Below are 17,124 nucleotides of genomic sequence, written 5' to 3'. Positions count from 1 at the left end.
TTTCCTACCCATTTCTTCTCCCTTCCCTTCTATTCCCTTTCACTATTATTTATATTCCCCAAATAAATGAGAACATATAATGTTTGTCCTTCTCTGATTGACTTATTTCACTCAGCATAGTACCCTCCAGTTCCATCCATGTTGAAGCAAATGGTGGGTATTTGTCATTTCTAATGGCTGAGTAATATTCCATTGTATACATAGACCACATCTTCTTTATCTATTCATCTTTCGATGGACACCGAGGCTCCTTCCACAGTTTAGCTATTGTGGACATTGCTGCTATAAACATCGGGGTGCAGGTGTCCCGGCATTTCATTGCATCTGTATCTTTGGGGTAAATTCCCAACAGTGCAATTGCTGGGTCGTAGGGCAGGTCTGTTTTGAACTCTTTGAGGAACCTCCACACAGTTTTCCAGAGTGGCTACACCATTTCACATTCCCACCAACAGTGTAAGAGGGTTCCCTTTTCTCCACAACCTCTCCAACACTTGTGGTTTCCTGCCTTGTTAATTTTCCCCATTCTCACTGGTGTGAGGTGGTAGTTTTCTTTTTGATCTTTGTTTTTTTCTCAGATTGTAATTTTCAAGGGATTATAAAGAGACAAAATGGGAAGTGGAGAATATAAAATAAAAAATGAATAAGGGAGAGAGGGAGTGACAGAAGGAGGGAGGGAAGAAAGAGAAGAAAGATAAAGGGAGGAGTGGGGGAAGGTGGAGAGGGGAAGAGCATGAATATGAATAAACCAATCCCTTTCTCTGTCTCTGTTATGTGCTAATGTGAACAAATCCCCATATGGGAATACTGTTAACCAATTTTATTACTCAATAAAACATTGAATCCAACACAAAGTATATTTTGAGAAATAGAAGTAAATTACCAAAAGTTCAACATTTGCATTTTTTCATTAACTTTTCTCCTAGCCCAAGATGCTGGGGGCAGGGGAGAGGATTTCACTACTTTTATCTTTTAAATGGCTGCATTATCTTTTTCAGTTTACCCAATAGGTTGTGCATTCCCACGAATGTAGACAAATGAGTCTAATGGAATTGTGCACTAGAGAAAAAACAGAAGAAAATTAAATTTGTTAAGTTTCCCTATGAATCTGTAAGAACTCATTTGGTGACTATGACCTGTAGCAAGCCTCTTTTAGGATCATGGTGAGTAAGGAAAGGTTCTTTTTTTTTAAAAAACAAACAAACAAAAAAAACCTAAGACGATGGTAGATGCATGCCATTTATTATAACTTGAAATTTTAAGAGCTGGAGGAGCTGCCCCTTCTCTTGTCCTTTTAGAGTAAAAGATTAAGTATAGAAGGAAGATAGGTAAATGGAAGGAGAAAGAATTTGCCTCTCCCCAGAAAAGAATCTAAGAAGCCTTCTAAGAATGTAAATATTTCACATAGTGAGAAATGAGACAGGAACTGTTCAAGACATTCAGAATAACAGAAGTGAAAACTCAGAGAATAACAAAGAGACTACAGGGGTAAGGAAATCACAGATCTTCACTCCAGACCCTTGAGAAACTAGCACTGGAATTAAAATAAAAGCCACCAACTTCTGAACACATCCCATGTGCTACCCTTTGCATGCATTATTTCCTTTAATGGAAAACCCATACTGTACACACTTATACAATCAGGCTGGAGATTTCAAAGCTCGACAGAACATAGGTCCCTCAAAGCCTCTGAATTCTTTATAGGCTATGCAAAGAAACCTGTGTTACAGGCATTAATAGCTCCTCAGAGAACTAGGTGAAATGTATGTAAGGAAAACAAACCCAAAACATAGAAGTCCCACACTTACCACCTACTATTCCCAAGTGCTTCAATGCTCACAGAAAATTTCTGGGACCCTCCTTTGCCCTTTAAGAAATTCTGGGCCTTTACCTAGAGAATGCAGAACGGAGGGGGGGAAAAAAAGAAGGAAAGACAAATCCAGAGAATTCCTTGTTCATTTGAGCATTAGTGCAACTATGTACAAATCTACCAACCAGATGCAGAGTAATCAAAGTAAATAAAATAATATTACCAAAAGCTTGAGAAGAATGCTCACCACCAACACCACAAAATATGCAAATGATAACAGAAGAGAGAAAGAGGAAAGTATTTTTGTCCTAGGTGCAAATGCCAGTATGGGTATGTATAATGTGCTATCTCAGGGGTTGTTAAAGCTGGAAGTGCATGACTGATCACACTGTACCCCAGGTTCCAAATAGCATGAAGGATTACTAATTTCAGCACTACTGGTATAAGAGATTTTGCTGCTAAAATCTGTCAGTGTGGTAGAACTTTAACACCAGCAACAGAGAAAAAAGCAAGAGGCTCCACCTGGCAGTATCTGGTGGTCTACAAAATATGTAGCTTATAGCACACAGGCTGAGAAGACATGGGCCAGGTCCAAACCTAACAGCCTGCCCAGCCATTTTAAGACATTTCCCCATACACCTTTTCTGTTAAGAGTCTTATGTACTATTGAGGTTCAGTTTTTGAAGCCTGTCCCCAATCCATATTTCTGCTGGATTAGCAAACAGGCTGGGAGGTGGAGTAGTTTGGCAAGGATGTTTCCCCCCTCCCCAAAGCTTCTTGAGAGTTCAACCATTCATGACTTAGACTTTACTGGTATAGCATTAGTGCTAAGCCAGTGATCAGAAAGAAAATGTCAATCCTTACACTTGTTTCAGAAGTTCAAGGAAAGAAAAACCTAGGAGAGGAATGCACATAAAGTAAAATACATATTTGGTAAAAGATAATTTTTTAATAAACAAGAAGATTCTACTATATTACCAAGAGCCACTATTATTGCTATGATGCTTGGACTCCTCATTAAAACCAAATCAGAACAAACAAAAAAACAAAATTGACTTAACTATTCCTTTTTCTTCTTTTATATTTTTAAAATAAAGTTTTGTTTTTTTTTTAGGATTTTATTTTTAGGTAATCTCCACATCTAACATGGGGCCCAAAGTCACAACTCCAAGATCAAGAGTCACATGCTCCACCAACTGAGCCAGCCACGCACCCCTAAAATAAAGTTTTAAACATACATAGTTAAAAAGTCAAATAGCCTATAAGTTTATCATTTCCTCCTCTCTCTGGAGACAACTGTTTTTTACCTGTTTTAGTGGATTACTTTAGGATTTACATCACATCTATAATTACCATGTTTTGGGTTTTTTAAATTTTATTTATTTATTTATTCATGAGACACACAGAGAGAGAGAGAGAGAGGCAGAGACACAGGCAGAGGGAGAAGCAGGCTCCATGCCGGGAGCCTGACATGAGACTCGATCCCCGGTTTCCAGGATGACACCCTGGGCTGAAGGGGGCACTAAACCGCTGAGCTACCAGGGCTGCCCCCAAGTTTTTTTTTTTTAAGATTTTATTTATTTATGAAAGAGAGAGTGCATGTGCATGCACATGAGCAGGGGGGAGGGGCAGAGGGAGAAGGAGAGGCAGAGAATCTGGAGGAGACTCCACACCCAGTATGCAGCCTGATGTGGGGCTTGATCCCATGACCCTGAGATCATGACCTGAGATAAAAGTAAGAGTCGGGATGCTTAATCCATACTGAGTCACCCAGGTGCCCTGATAATTATCATGCTTTTAATGCTACTTCTTGATTATCTGGTTTTAGGCTTTATCTACCAATCTACTTCTATGGAGGACAATTATCTAGCTCTCCCTTCTCCACATGCACCCTTTCCCATCTCCCCAGCTTAGATTATATTGTAACACTGGTTGAATCGATATTCAGTGTTTACGTTAGGATTATGTAAACATTAATCATAACTAATATACAGAAGTACTTTCCTTTTCTGCACATTTTTTTCCCTGCCAGAGTAAAAATAGTCTTGATTTTTGTTTTGCTTAGTTTTATATGTGTTGAACACTAACTCACCCCCACTCTCCCAATTGTCCCTTATTTGAACTAAAGCTCCTCTCAAAGCACTCCAACACATCAAGTATTTCTAGTGATTTCTTCTTCTTGAAGAAGCTTCCCCGAGCCTTCTGGCTGGTTCCAGTCAAGTCTGAGTCTGGGTGCCCTCTGATCTGATGCAAGCTGTTATCCTGAGATCTGTCTTCCCCATCATTCCAGGGATTCCTTTCATCTCTTCTCTGTGCTGAACTGTCCCTGTCCTGTACCTCATGCTGTCTTCTTTCTTGGTCTACTCTCTCATTTTGGCAGATAGCATCTCCCAGTATCTGGAAGGTAAAAAAAAAAAAAAAAAAAAATTGAGAGTAGAGAGAGAGAGAGACAGAGAGAGTGAGTGAGAGAGCAAGGGAGCGGGGCAGAGGGAGAGGAAGAGAGAGAGAATCTTAAGCAGGCTCCATGCCCAGCATGGGGCCTGATGCAAGGCTTGATCTCAGGACCCTGAGATCATGACCTGAGCTGAAATCAAGAGATGCTTAACTCACTGAGCCACTCAGGCACCCCTGGAAGGTAAAAATTTTAAGGCTCTGTTTACCTGAGCATATCTTCAGTCTACTTCAATATCTGATTGGTGGTTTGACTGGGCATAGAATTTTAAGTTGGAAGAAATTTTCATTCAGAATTTTGAAAGCATTATTCTACTGCCTGTCAAACTTCTATAGTTTTTCCATTGAGAAGTCATGATGATACCTGACCTGGTTTCTTCTTTTCTTCTTCTTTAGAAAAAACTATGTCCTGCTCTGGAAGCATGTAGATTTTCTCTACATTCTTAGTATTCTGAAATTTCATTCTGATGTGCCTTGGTGTGGGTCTATTTTCTTTCCCTGGTTTGGGCACTTGGAAGGTCCCTGCAAACTGGAAACCCATGTAGTTCAGTTTTGGTAAATTTTCATGAGTTATTGGTATTGATTTCTTCCTCGGAATTTTTAAGAATCTTTCTTTATGAAACTCTTTGTTTTGGATATTGGACTGCCTTATCTGCTCCTGCACTTCTATGCCTTCCCTATTTGCCATCTTCATCATTTCATTTCATTTTCTGAAAGAGTTCTGCAACTTTATCATCTGTACTATCTGCTAAGTTTTTCATTTGTTTTAATATTTTAAATTTCCAACTGTACTTACTCTTCTCCAAATGCTCCTTTTTTTATGGCATCTTTTTGGTATAAGATTGCCATATTTACTAAATCTCTCTTGGAAGAAAACAATAATTTTTTTTTTTAAAGTTTTCTACTCCCCGTATAGTTTTTTTCTTGTTTGTTTCAGTCTCTGTGTTTCATAATAGTTTTCTCAGATGTCTGGTTATCAAGAAGGCAGTTAGGAAGAAATCTCTGGGCAGTCTTTGGGAAATTCTGAGAATACAATTGCCTGATGGGTCAACTGTTAGGAAAACCCCACTTATAGATTCTTTAGCTCTTCCCTCTTAGGCTGGTCAAATTATGTAGGAAGATGTTTTAATCCTCTGCATAGAAGATCCATGGGCCTGACTGCCAGAGTTCCAGAAGCTAAAAGGTGAAAGAGGACAAGGGGTATTTTGTCTGTGTATGTGTGTGGGAGGGAAGGGGGTGGATATTACTGAGAGATGGGGTCTCTCAGCACATTACCACTTAGTCTTACTACACCATGGCCTTTCTCAATTGTGCATCGTATCTTTCCTGGTTTAGAGATACTGTCTTAACCTCATCAAAGAATACATTTCCAAAGTCAGACAGAGAAAGACAAATACTACATGATCTCACTTACATGTGGAATCTAAAAAAACCTAACTCAGGGCAGCTGGGTGGTTCAGTCGGTTAAGTGGCCAGCTCTTGGTTTTGGCTCAGGTCATGATCTCATAGGGTGTGGGATCAAGTGCTGCCTCAAACTCCATGCTCAGCAGAGTCTGCTTGAGATTCTCTTGTTTCTGCCCCTTCCCCTGCCCATGCATGTACAGTCTCTCTCTCAAATAAATCAAATCTTTAAAAAATAAAAAATAAAATTAAAAAGCCTAACTCAGAGAAACAGAATAGAATGATGGTTGCTGGGGGGAGTGGGTAGGGGAGGAGGAAAGAAATGTAAAGAGGTTAGTCCATAGGTACAAACTTCCAGTTATAAGATGAATAACCTCTGGAGATCTAATGTAAGACATAGTGACTACAGTTAACAAAACTATATTATACACTTGAAATATTCTAAGAGAGTAGATTTTAAATGTTCTCACCACGAAAGAAAGGGTACTTGTGTGAGGTGTTGGACATGTTAACTAATACTACTGTGGTGGGATCCCTGGGTGGCGCAGCGGTTTGGCGCCTGCCTTTGGCCCAGGGCGCGATCCTGGAGACCCGGGATCGAATCCCACGTCGGGCTCCCGGTGCATGGAGCCTGCTTCTCCCTCTGCCTGTGTCTCTTGCCTCTCTCTCTTTCTCTCTCTGTGACTATCATAAATAAATAAAAATTAAAAAAAAAATACTACTGTGGTAATCATTTCACAATGTGTAAGTATATCAAGTTGAGTTAAAGTTATACAATGTTAGATATCAATTATAATCTCCATAAAGCTAGAAAAAGAAGAGAATAAATCTCTACTTTTCCAAGAGTTGGGGAGAAGCAATGTTTTATCAAGTGGGGAAAAGAATTCAGAGCTCTTTACTGTTTCATAAACACAGTCAACCAATCTTCATTTTAGCCCTTTCCTATCTGCCTTAGTCATTGTGGCTTCAAAGGCATCTGTTCCTCTAATTTTCAATGCAGTGGCTTAGGAATGAGTATTCCTGAACTTACTGAATCATTTGCCACTCATTCATCTTCTTTACAGCTCCCTGTTTCATGTTTTTTACCTCCTTTTCCCATTTTCCTTACCCTTGTAGGTAAATACCTAAAACAAAACAAAACAAAAAAATCCTTCACTGTCACCTTAGTGGGGTTTGTTCTAAGGCATGACCATCGATGTGTGTTCTGTCTGCCATCATTACCTGAAATCTTAACTACTTTTCACTAGAATAATTCCATGCCTGTGATTATTCCTATAAGGATACAAATTCAATCAAGGATCTCTGCTGGACTTAGCCTGAGACCTTGGGTCTTCCAAGCTGCTATGGCCACAAGGGTACAACCTCTAAAACTGTCTGGTGGTTAAAACAATAATACAAGAGGTAATAACCGTTCTTCCTCATTTCCTTCCCTGTCTTTTGCCTGAGGGCTACAACTCTTCATTTCTTCTTGTCTTGAAATAACATTTTCACCTTGTTGCTGCTCCTCCCCTCCCTTTTTCTTGCCCCCATTCCCTCTACCAGGTCCTCAAGGGGTTGTCTTAGATTATTTAGCTATTTTATTATTGGACTGGTTTTTCACTAATTAAATGTCCAAACAGGGATATGTCCAGATAGTCCCATAAATTATCACCATTCTGCAGAAAGATCCAAATCACAGTGATTTTGTTGGCCTCAGACTCCCTGTCTTTAAAAGAAAAGGGGTGGTGGTGGTGGTGTTAATTCCCTCTGAGTAAAAATAAAATAATTCGGCTCATCCTCACACTGAAACAGCTGCACAGACAGCATTGGCTGCTCTGTTTATCTTGATAACTGTGGAAAAACACCATCTCCTCCCCTTCCCACTCTCTCCAGAACAATCGCCATGCTCCACATGTAGATGGGGTGATTTAGACTCTCTGGAGCAGAGACAAGCTTGTCTGGTGTTCTTCCTGCACATTCGCACTGCATCCTTCCTTGGCTGCTGTTGGCACGACCCAGTTGGTTCAGATAACAGCTGCTGCAGGGGACTTGATGGATTCAGCTGTGGGTCGCCTGGAGGCTTCCTAATGCCCCAGCTCAGCCAGCTGCATCTAAGCAGAGCCATGGGAAGCCAGTGCCAAAGTAGGAGAAAGTACATACTGTACATCCTCTTTAATCCTTGGAGTTACTGCAGCAGCAGCAAAAGGAGAGGGGGAAGAGGAACAAAGAAATACCTCACAGGCGTGGGGAGCAGGGTGGCCAAGGGTTCTAAATCAGGCAAGAGGAAAGCAACATGCAGGTGGAGTAGGAGGAAAGCTTTCAACAAGGGTCCATTCAATTTTACTACTTACTCTGGAATCCAAGGAAATTCTCAATTTTTTTGTTTGTTCTCAATCAATCAGTCAAGGCAGGATTTAGAGACAATGGGAAATGATTTCCACCTGATGGTGAACTTTTCTTTAAGGTAAGGGAAGAAGTTAAGTACATGGGATGACCAACCGTCCAGGCTTGCCTGGGACTGTGCTGGTCTTAGACCTGAAAGTCTCAAGGCCCAGGAAACCACTCAGTCTCAGGCAAACCAGGATAAACGTTCACCCTATGCCACCGACAGCTATTTCCCCTTCCGGGGCTCAGGCGAAGCTGGCTACATTCATATTCCACTCAGCACCTTCCTTATCCTCCAGGGCTGCTCCTGCCACACAAATGCTTTTCAGTCTATATCATGCACAGTCTCACAGACAAGGGCATTAAAAGGCCATTCTGTGCTTGCCTCTCAGTGGAAAAGGGAACTCTGTCATTCAGAGCTCTCCCGGCTTCCTTTCTGGAGTCCCTGTCCTGTCAGAAGCACAAGCCTTCCAGCCCACACAGCTGAATCAAACTGATCGTGGCACAAACTGAAAACATGGCTTGTCGCAGTACCTGGAAACGGTGCATCCCGCTAGAACTTTAAAATGCTGAACTCTGAAAAGAAGGAAGCCAAAGAAAACTCAATTATGCAGAGGCTGATAATTCAGTGTGTGGATTATTTAGGCTTTCTTCTCTGCTTTCCCCTCCCTCTGGCCCCACTCATTAGGCCATTTCACTACTCATTAGCAGGGAGGAAGAGGAAGAAAAGGAGGGGGGAAAGTCGAACTGGCCGATTTTTCTTTCTATGAGTAGGTTTCCTAGGGAGGGTATTCAAACTATTGGCTCCAGATGTTCTTCAGTGGGGAAAGAGGACTGGGAATGGGGGGGCTGTTGTGGCACTGTCAATTTTAATCATTTGGTCTCTCTGAATTACCTAGTAGGATAAATTGCTGGTCCTATATTTTCATTGAAGGGCTAGTAAAAGTATAAATGTTAGGCAAAAAAGACTAAAAATTACTATTTAAACCACGCAAGATGCCATCTTTTTTTTTTTTTTTAAGATTTTATTTATTTATTCATAGACACAGAGAGAGAGGCAGAGACACAGGCAGAGGGAGAAGCAGGCTCCATGCAGGGAGCCCGACGTGGGACTCGATCCCGGGGTCTCCAGGATCACTCCCCAGGCTCTAGGCGGCACCAAACCGCTGTGCCACCGGGGCTGCCCCGATGCCATCTTTTTCAAAAGGCCATCTGACAAACTGGTAATGGTCCCAATTTACAAATAAATATAATTGGATGGTCATATATTTTGCTTTAAAAATTTACAGCCTAGATTAGAGAAGTTCTGGTTGGTTCAGATTAAATGTAAAATAGTAATTTGAGAAAGGTACCCGAAAGAGCAATTCAGTTCTGGTTTATTCACTTAATTTCTCAAAACCTCGGTTTCCTCATCTGTAAAGGGAACAATAGTAGTGCCTAACTTGGGGTTAAGATAATATAAATGTTATGATTAAAAATACATGTGCCCAAAATACATACATGCATGCATACATTTGCCTAGCAATCAGTACTTAACCCTGCACATAAATGCTCAGTAATTGGTAGCTAGCATGTAGTTAGTCAAAAATGTTAAATAAGCTAGGCTGGCTTAGCCAGATCAAGTGACTCTTGATCTTGGTGTCATTAGTTCAAGCCCCATGTTGCATGTAAAACTTACTTAAAAAAATAAAAATAAAAAAGAGGGGAAATGAAAAAGAAATGTTAAATGAATAAATTTAATATAAGTCAGCAATTTTTTTAAGTTGAGGAACTACTATATACTCAGCACTGTTGGGTACTAGATATAAACCATAGGAGTAAGTCAATTCCTCAAAGGTCCATAATTTTAATGTAGAAAAGTAATTATAATAGATACTAATAAATGCTATTATACAAATTTTCCACAAAATAGAATGGTGGCACCAAGGATTGGTACCTAATCCAGACTGGGGAGATCAGAGGTTGCTTTCCAGATGTGATTGCTGAGTACTGAAAGATGAGTGAGTAAATGCCAAGAAAAAAAATGTATGGGGAAGGAAAATCCAGGAAGAAGAGCAGAGTGTGCAAAGTTTAGAAACGTGATACCCGAAAGCTTGCAAGACCAGGCAGTGTGATGGGACTGGAGTCCAGACTGCACTGGACCAGAGCAGAAATAGAATTGGGAGCACGGGGCATGGAAAATAGCAGGATGATGGCTAGAGGGAGATGGTAGAGTCAGGAGAGGGGTGTGTTTTGCTAATTAGTAAGTGGAAGTGATCTCAGGAAGGTTTAAATGCTGTAGGGGAAAGATCTGTGAGTAGAGAGGTAGAGGTTGCTGCCTCCCAGCAGTCTAAGGGTGGAATGGGTTCTGACTTAAGCATACCCTTTTCTAGCTCCAATGAGTCAGGGTCTCACTGGGTGCTTCCATTAACCTGTTCAAGTGTTGAGGCGGTCTGGGTCAGTGGTTCTCCACCCTGAATGCCCATCAGAAACGCTAAACCTGGTGGGGCAGGTGGGGGAAATGCTTAAAAATATATCAATGCCACCCTTGGACATTCTAATTCAATTGAGATAGAAATTGTAATGTATGGTGAAGGATGGGAACCATTAGTCTAAATCATAGTAAACACCTATAGTCATACATAAATAAATACACACATTTCAAAAGCAAAGACTGATTACTTTGGGATTAATTCTCCCCTGGATCACTGGATTGCTGCTCTACTTTTTCAGTGTACCTCCATTTATTTTTCTAGTTCCATTACTAGTTACTTCCATCATATGCCCTCTGTTTGAATCATGAGTCATCCCTCAAGTGCTTTGGGTGTCTATGTCTTTCTTTTTTTTTTTTAAGATTTATTTATTTATTTGTTCATGATAGACACACACACACACAGAGAGAGAGGCAGAGACACAGGCAGAGGGAGAAGCAGGCTCCATGCCGGAAGCCCGAGGCGGGACTCGATCCTGGGACTCCAGGATCGCGCCCTGAGCCAAAGGCAGGCGCCAAACCGCTGAGCCACCCAGGGATTCCCTGTCTATGCTTTTCTTGTGTGGTTTCTGTTCCTGGGCATACCCTTCTCTCCATACTTCCTTAGTGAACCTTTATGCCTCCTGTAAAGCCAAGCTCACACTGTACATAGTCTCTCATGATACTGATTTATCCTAAGAAGCATTAATTTCTCCCCAATTAGTGTTCACATAATTTCTATTAGAGCATGTATGTGTTAAGTGTCCACTTTTCGGCCTCCCCCCATTGGACTCTCATCTTTTTGAAAACACAGACCTTTCTTGCCATCTTCCTTTTCAAAACATCCAGTACAGTATCCAGTGGAATGCAATGAATGCCCTCAAATGTTTGCTCAATGAACAAATCAATGTGGATAAACAAAAGGTAATCATTATAAGAATTTCACTTAAGGATGTAATAATTTTAAAAGATTGTTAAAATTCATCAAAGCAAATAATATTTATGTGAAAGTACTTCTTAGGGGAGTATAAATTATTCCTAAAGAGCAAAGAACAAAGAATTTTCCAGGGGTGTTATACAAAGTATGGAAGTAGATGCTCACGCCTTGGTATATGAAAGTCTCAATAAGATAGTATCTCTTTTTTCAAAATCTCTCTTTTTATAAGGCAGCTGGATCCTGATGGGACAGTGCACAGTTGCAGGCATGAGGCAGCAGGATTTGATGAGTATAGCAGAAGAAAGGAAAAACACCAGTAAGGATTCTAAATGACAACCGTCAGCAGGTTAGAGAATTGCTTATAAATACAATAGAATTAAATAACCATGGTATGATAGCAGAGTTGCTCAAATATCATCACAGAGGAGAGATAAAAATTCTTCTCTAGAAAAAGGATGATATTGAAATCTGGCTTTCACTCATGGGAGTGTCAGTAATAGGAAAGAGTGGCCCAGAAATGATAGAACTGAATGATTTAGGAAAAGATGAAGGTAAAAGTTAACAAAAAACCAAAACAAACAAACAAAAAAACCCTTGAAACTATCCTGATGACTGCTATGAGAAGGTGCATATTGCCTATTTCTATGGGATTCATCAACATCTACTTTTTAAGAAGTTACTCTAGCTCTAAAGAGCCTGCAGGCAACACCCTCCAATTCTAGTGGCAGGATTATGCTTACCATGAATACTCTGGGCATACATAACTGGAAGAAACAGAAAGGGAGGAGATAAAATTATTTATGTCATCAGGGAAGCACAAAGAGAATATAAAATGGCTTGAGAGGTATATTACTAGGAGTAATGGGAAGAAATTAAGAAAATGGTGAAATTAGGTTGCATATCAGACATTCAGCATGATTTTTACTGCAGTGTGAAAGCATCTTCTGGAATAATAATGCTAATTTTAAATGCTCTCTTAATAAAATGCTCAGGTTGCTATAGCCTATTAGGCAGCAATTAAAACCTTGTGAGCTCCGCCACCCCTTTCTCAGGTCTGCTGCAGCCTGGCTGTCACAGGCAAAAGGCCTTGTGAATCCTGGGCACTGTGGGGTTATGCCAGCCAGGTAAAAGATAGAAGGCCCATCACTCAAGTCATTTAAAATTGGACACAACATTAGAGAAAATGCAATGGAGCTGAGTGGGATGAACTAGAGAACCTAATGTAGCATTAAAAAAAAAAATCACATTCCTTGGTGCCAAGGGACATTTAGAGGACACTGTGTTTAAATTTTGGACTCATTTTGTAGTCAACTGTCCTTGATCTTGCAGCTGACTCTCCACATGGGCACTCCTTCCTAAAAATATTAAACGAAGCATTGACAACCTGATAGGGAACAGTTTAAATCTTCAGCTCATGAAATAATTTCCTTTTTCCCTTCTTTGGTTCAGTGATGATGATGTCAGCATGCATCTGTGGTTTATTATTTTTATATGGACACAAAAGTAGACAGAAAATACATTAAAGTGATGTGTAATTTTCCATGCAAATGGTTTCAGACTAACAAGAGTTGTGCTTTATGATTAAGTGGAAATTGGTTATTTGCTTTAAATATTTATGATAAAATGTTTAGAATTAACATTTAAGTGATTCAGTCCATGAGGTCTAAAACTTGGAGCTAATTTCCATAGCTAAAGGATAACAAGCTACTACAGCTGGTAATACAATCCCTCAAAGCCAAGTCAACCCATAAGTAACATTAAGTGTTTTCTAAATAATTTGTAGATAAAGTATTTAAAAAATAATTTTTGCTTTTAAAAAATGGAAGGAAAGGCTGCTCACAAATTAGACAAGTGCTGGTTTCCAGAAACAAGGTTCAGAAGAAACAACAGAAAACAGAGACTTTTGTTTCCATGTTAACTGGATACCTCTCACTCAAAAGGAGAAGATTACATTGGACACTGTGCCTCTCAACTTTGCTTCCTTATCTGCTTCTTCAGTGCTTATGGCTGAGAAAATGCCAGCTGTACTTCTTCAGAATTAAAAGGAGAATATGGCCTCCTTCATAAGTGGATAGGCTTGATTTATCAAAATGTACAGAATTTACAAATTAAATATTTTTAAAACCCACTGAACCTGATTTTCACTTGTCAAGAAAAGAGGTTCATGGTTTTAATTTGCAAAATAAGCATCCCCCTTCCTTGCCTCCATCATGACAATTAAATGCATCCTTAGAATGATGTGCAGGCATTGCTTGGCAGTTTCCTCCAGCTTCTTTTCAAGGAAAATCTTTTCCTGTCTACAGATTAATTCTGACAGCTATCTTGAGTCACCAAGGAACCACTCCATTTCCCTAGCACTGCGGGTGCCAGTCAGCTGACACGAAAAGCAGGGTCTGAAAAGGAAAGCTGTCCCCAAAGCATGTCATACAAAGCACGTACATACTGTAGACTTTGTTACAGGACACAACCAAAGGGTATATGTAAAACAGAGGCCTGGCCTTCCCTTAATGAAACAGTATGACTGGCTTAAGAATTAAAACCAAAAGCTGTATTTAAAATCAAATATTTTGAAAGTTGCTACACATCAAAATGCTCAATAAGTTTCTAGCACACAACTGTGATTGATCCCATGAAAGAAAGTGGGAAAGAATGATAAATGTAATGGTGATCTATCTTATGGAGTCTTTTGGAAGAATAATAACAATAATAATAAAAAAAGGCTTTCAGCTTTATGACCATTCACTAGCAATGGGAAGAAGAATGATCCTTCCCTCTAATGATAACATGTTCAGTCTCTTCTAATATTCCCAATTTGTTGCTATTGCAATTTTGCTGTATTTGGTCCTTGGGTAGGTAAGGTGAACACACACAGCATGCTCTGAATGTCCTGAACAGGAAGGCCTGAAAATAGCTGTTTGCAGTAATAAGGCTTCAAGAGGAGTACAGATTCAAAGGGCTGAGTTGTTTTCTCAATGTACAGTTACCCTGTGAAAACCCTCACTCACATATGTTTAAAAATGTGAATACTTTAGAACAAGAGTTAATGCAGATAAATGATTTCTGGCTTAACGAACCACAGTGGTCAGAAACCTGCTGATCTTGCTCTACCCTTCCAAAACTTGCTGCTCTCAGCTCTGGCCCCAAGGGTGACCAATAATTTACATTAAAATAAAAGAATGGAAAGATTAATGAAATTTGGTTATTTTGACCATCCTTTTTCATAAGCAACTAATAAGAGAATTAAGATTAGAAGTATACGTAATACATTACACCGAGAAGTGGCAGTCTCTTGATACTTTGTAGTGACTTCGAAGAAGGGACTCTTCTCTGACAGTAACACTGCAGCAATGGTTTGCCTCTGAAATGAACTGCTGATTTTACTTCTGAGGGCAAGAGCAGCTCCTCAAAGAGCGTACTAGGTCCTTTTTGAATTCTGTGAAGCTACTCAACATTTAGATCTGGTGTCATGTACAGTGAGGGCTCAACAGATACTCGGCGGAGGAAGTTATTAGCTATAGAAGAGAAAGTAGAGAAAAGGCCCAGGGGAGTACAATTCTTGGAAGCTTCTAGCAAGCTCAGACCACAAACGGGGCTTTCTTTCTCACTTAGCAGACAGGGTAAGTAGACATCTCTATTAATGGGGAAGATTGGTTTTATTTTATTTTATTTTATTTATTTATTTATTTATTTATTTATTTATTTATTTATTATTTATGATAGACAGAGAGAGAGAGAGAGAGGCAGAGACACAGGAGGAGGGAGAGAGAAGCAGGCTCCATGCCAGGACCCTGATATGGGATTTGATCCCGGGACTCCAGGATCACGCCCTGGGTTAAAGGCAGGCGCTAAACCACTGAGCCACCCAGGGATCCCTGGAAGATAGTTTTAAAATGTGTTCCTAACCCTAGATATTCATAACAGTTATTATATGCATTATCTTGAAAGAGTGTTGTACCAGAAATGGCAAAAAACAAAAACAAACATAGCAAAAAACAAAAACCAAACCCCTTCCTGGAAAATGTAACGTTTTTCCTTTATTCCTTGTACCGTTGGTAAACGTGGCTTACTGTACTATAACTTTTCAGAAGTTATATATTGGATATGTGTGTGGTGGTGCTGACAGTGATGGGGTAACAGATGGGAGGAAAAGGTGTGCTGCCAGCAATAAACACCACAGATTCTTTTTGTTCTCGGCTTTTAGACATGGACAATAAAACAGATGAGAGCCCACTGCTCCTCTTACTCCATACCAATGTCTTGCATCCTTTCCTTATTATCATTCCACTAAAGAGCCTTTTAAGACATTTTCTTTCTAATCACTTTAATGAAATTTTAATACCACAGATACACTGCATATCTATTTATGTGCTCTATGTACATCTGCACTTTATTTTTTAAAGATTTTATTTATTTCTTCATAGAGATGCAGAGAGAGAGTAGCAGAGACATAGGCAGAGGGAGAAGCAGGCTCCATGCAGAGACCCTGGCGTGGGACTCGATCCAGGGTCTCCAGGATCACGCCCCGGGCTGTAGGCGGCGCTAAACCGCTGCGCCACCGGGGCTGCCCTACATCTGCACTTTATACAAGAAAAAGAGTAAGGATGTTTTTGCTCCTTAAGAACCAGTTTTTGCCCCCTTTCAAAATGCATGCTTTTTACCAAAGCTCCATATTGATTTTTTGATTCACAGACCTTTTTGGGAATTTTATGAAAGCGATAGACCCTTTTCTCACTGTCCTCTTTCTGCCCCTAACACATCTGTAAAAACTTTTATTTTATTTTTATTTTTTCAATATTTTATTTATTTATTCATGAGAGACAGAGAGAGAGAGAGAGAGAGAGAGAGAGAGGGAGAGGGGCAGAGACACAGGCAGAGGGAGAAGCAGGCTCCATGCAGGGAGCCCGACGCGGGACTCGATCCCGGGTCTTCAGGATCACGCCCTGAGCCAAAGGCAGGCACCAAACTGCTGAGCCACTCAGGGATCCCTGTAAAAAATTTTATACACTATCAGAGCATTTATTAGAGCCTCTGGGGTTTTGGGTAGCCTGGGTAGCTCAGTCCATTAAGTATCCAACTCTTGATTTTGGCTCAGGTCATGGTCTCTGGGTTGTGGGATAAAGCCCCAGGTCAGTCTCTGTGCTCAGTGGGGAGTCTGCTTGAGAGTCTCCCTCTCCCTCTGCCTCTGCCCCTCCCCCGACTCGTGCGCATGCACGCGTGCATACACATATCAATCAATCAATCAATCAATCTCAAAAATAAAAACAAAATCAAAAAACCTCTGGGATCTTTCCATGGGCCAGGAAGCATCTCTGATCTGCATGTTCTCCTAGGGTGATCATATTCTCATCCCTGTAACTACTATTGGACTACTCTGGTATCCCAATTCATACCTTGAGTGCTGATCTCCAAGTCAGACTCCAAGTGAGACTCAAATGCTCAGGCTGATAGAAATAGCTATTTAGATGTCCCACAGATACTTCGAACTCAATTGTCCAAACTGAGCTCACAGTCTTCCACTCAAACCTACTTCTGGATTCCAACTCAGTTCCTACCACCCTATCTCCCAGTTTCCAGGTAGAAATTTGGATTAACTGATTCCTTTTTTCTTGCTTCACAGCCATGCCATCAACAAGTCTTGCTCACTACGCTTCCTTCATGCTTATCAAATTTGTCCCTCCCTTCCACTGCTCTGCTAGCAGAGGCCTCTAACTTCCA

The 17,124-nt window shown here is 40.4% G+C and overlaps 1 protein-coding gene across 6 annotated transcripts in view; it reads right to left on the bottom strand.

Moving 5' to 3' along the window:
* BTBD9 (BTB domain containing 9) overlaps positions 1-17,124 on the bottom strand; it is a 416,334-nt gene that overhangs the window by 153,996 nt on the left and 245,214 nt on the right. For 4 of the 6 annotated variants that reach the window (XR_013383586.1, XM_077904166.1, XM_077904169.1 and 1 more), the window contains one exon: positions 8,558-8,599. The exons of the other annotated variants lie outside the window; for them this stretch is intronic. Coding sequence is in view for 3 of the 4 variants with exons in the window: in XM_077904166.1 (XP_077760292.1) it covers positions 8,558-8,599 (42 nt within the window). In the remaining variant the exon portion in view is untranslated. The remainder of the gene's footprint in view (positions 1-8,557; positions 8,600-17,124) is intronic. 6 annotated transcript variants of the gene reach the window in all.

The sequence above is a fragment of the Canis aureus genome, chromosome 7, assembly GCF_053574225.1.
Source record: "Canis aureus isolate CA01 chromosome 7, VMU_Caureus_v.1.0, whole genome shotgun sequence".
NCBI classification, from domain to species: domain Eukaryota; kingdom Metazoa; phylum Chordata; class Mammalia; order Carnivora; family Canidae; genus Canis; species Canis aureus.
The sequence above is the reverse complement of the archived record's forward strand: the minus strand, read 5'-3'. Positions and strand labels throughout refer to the sequence as shown.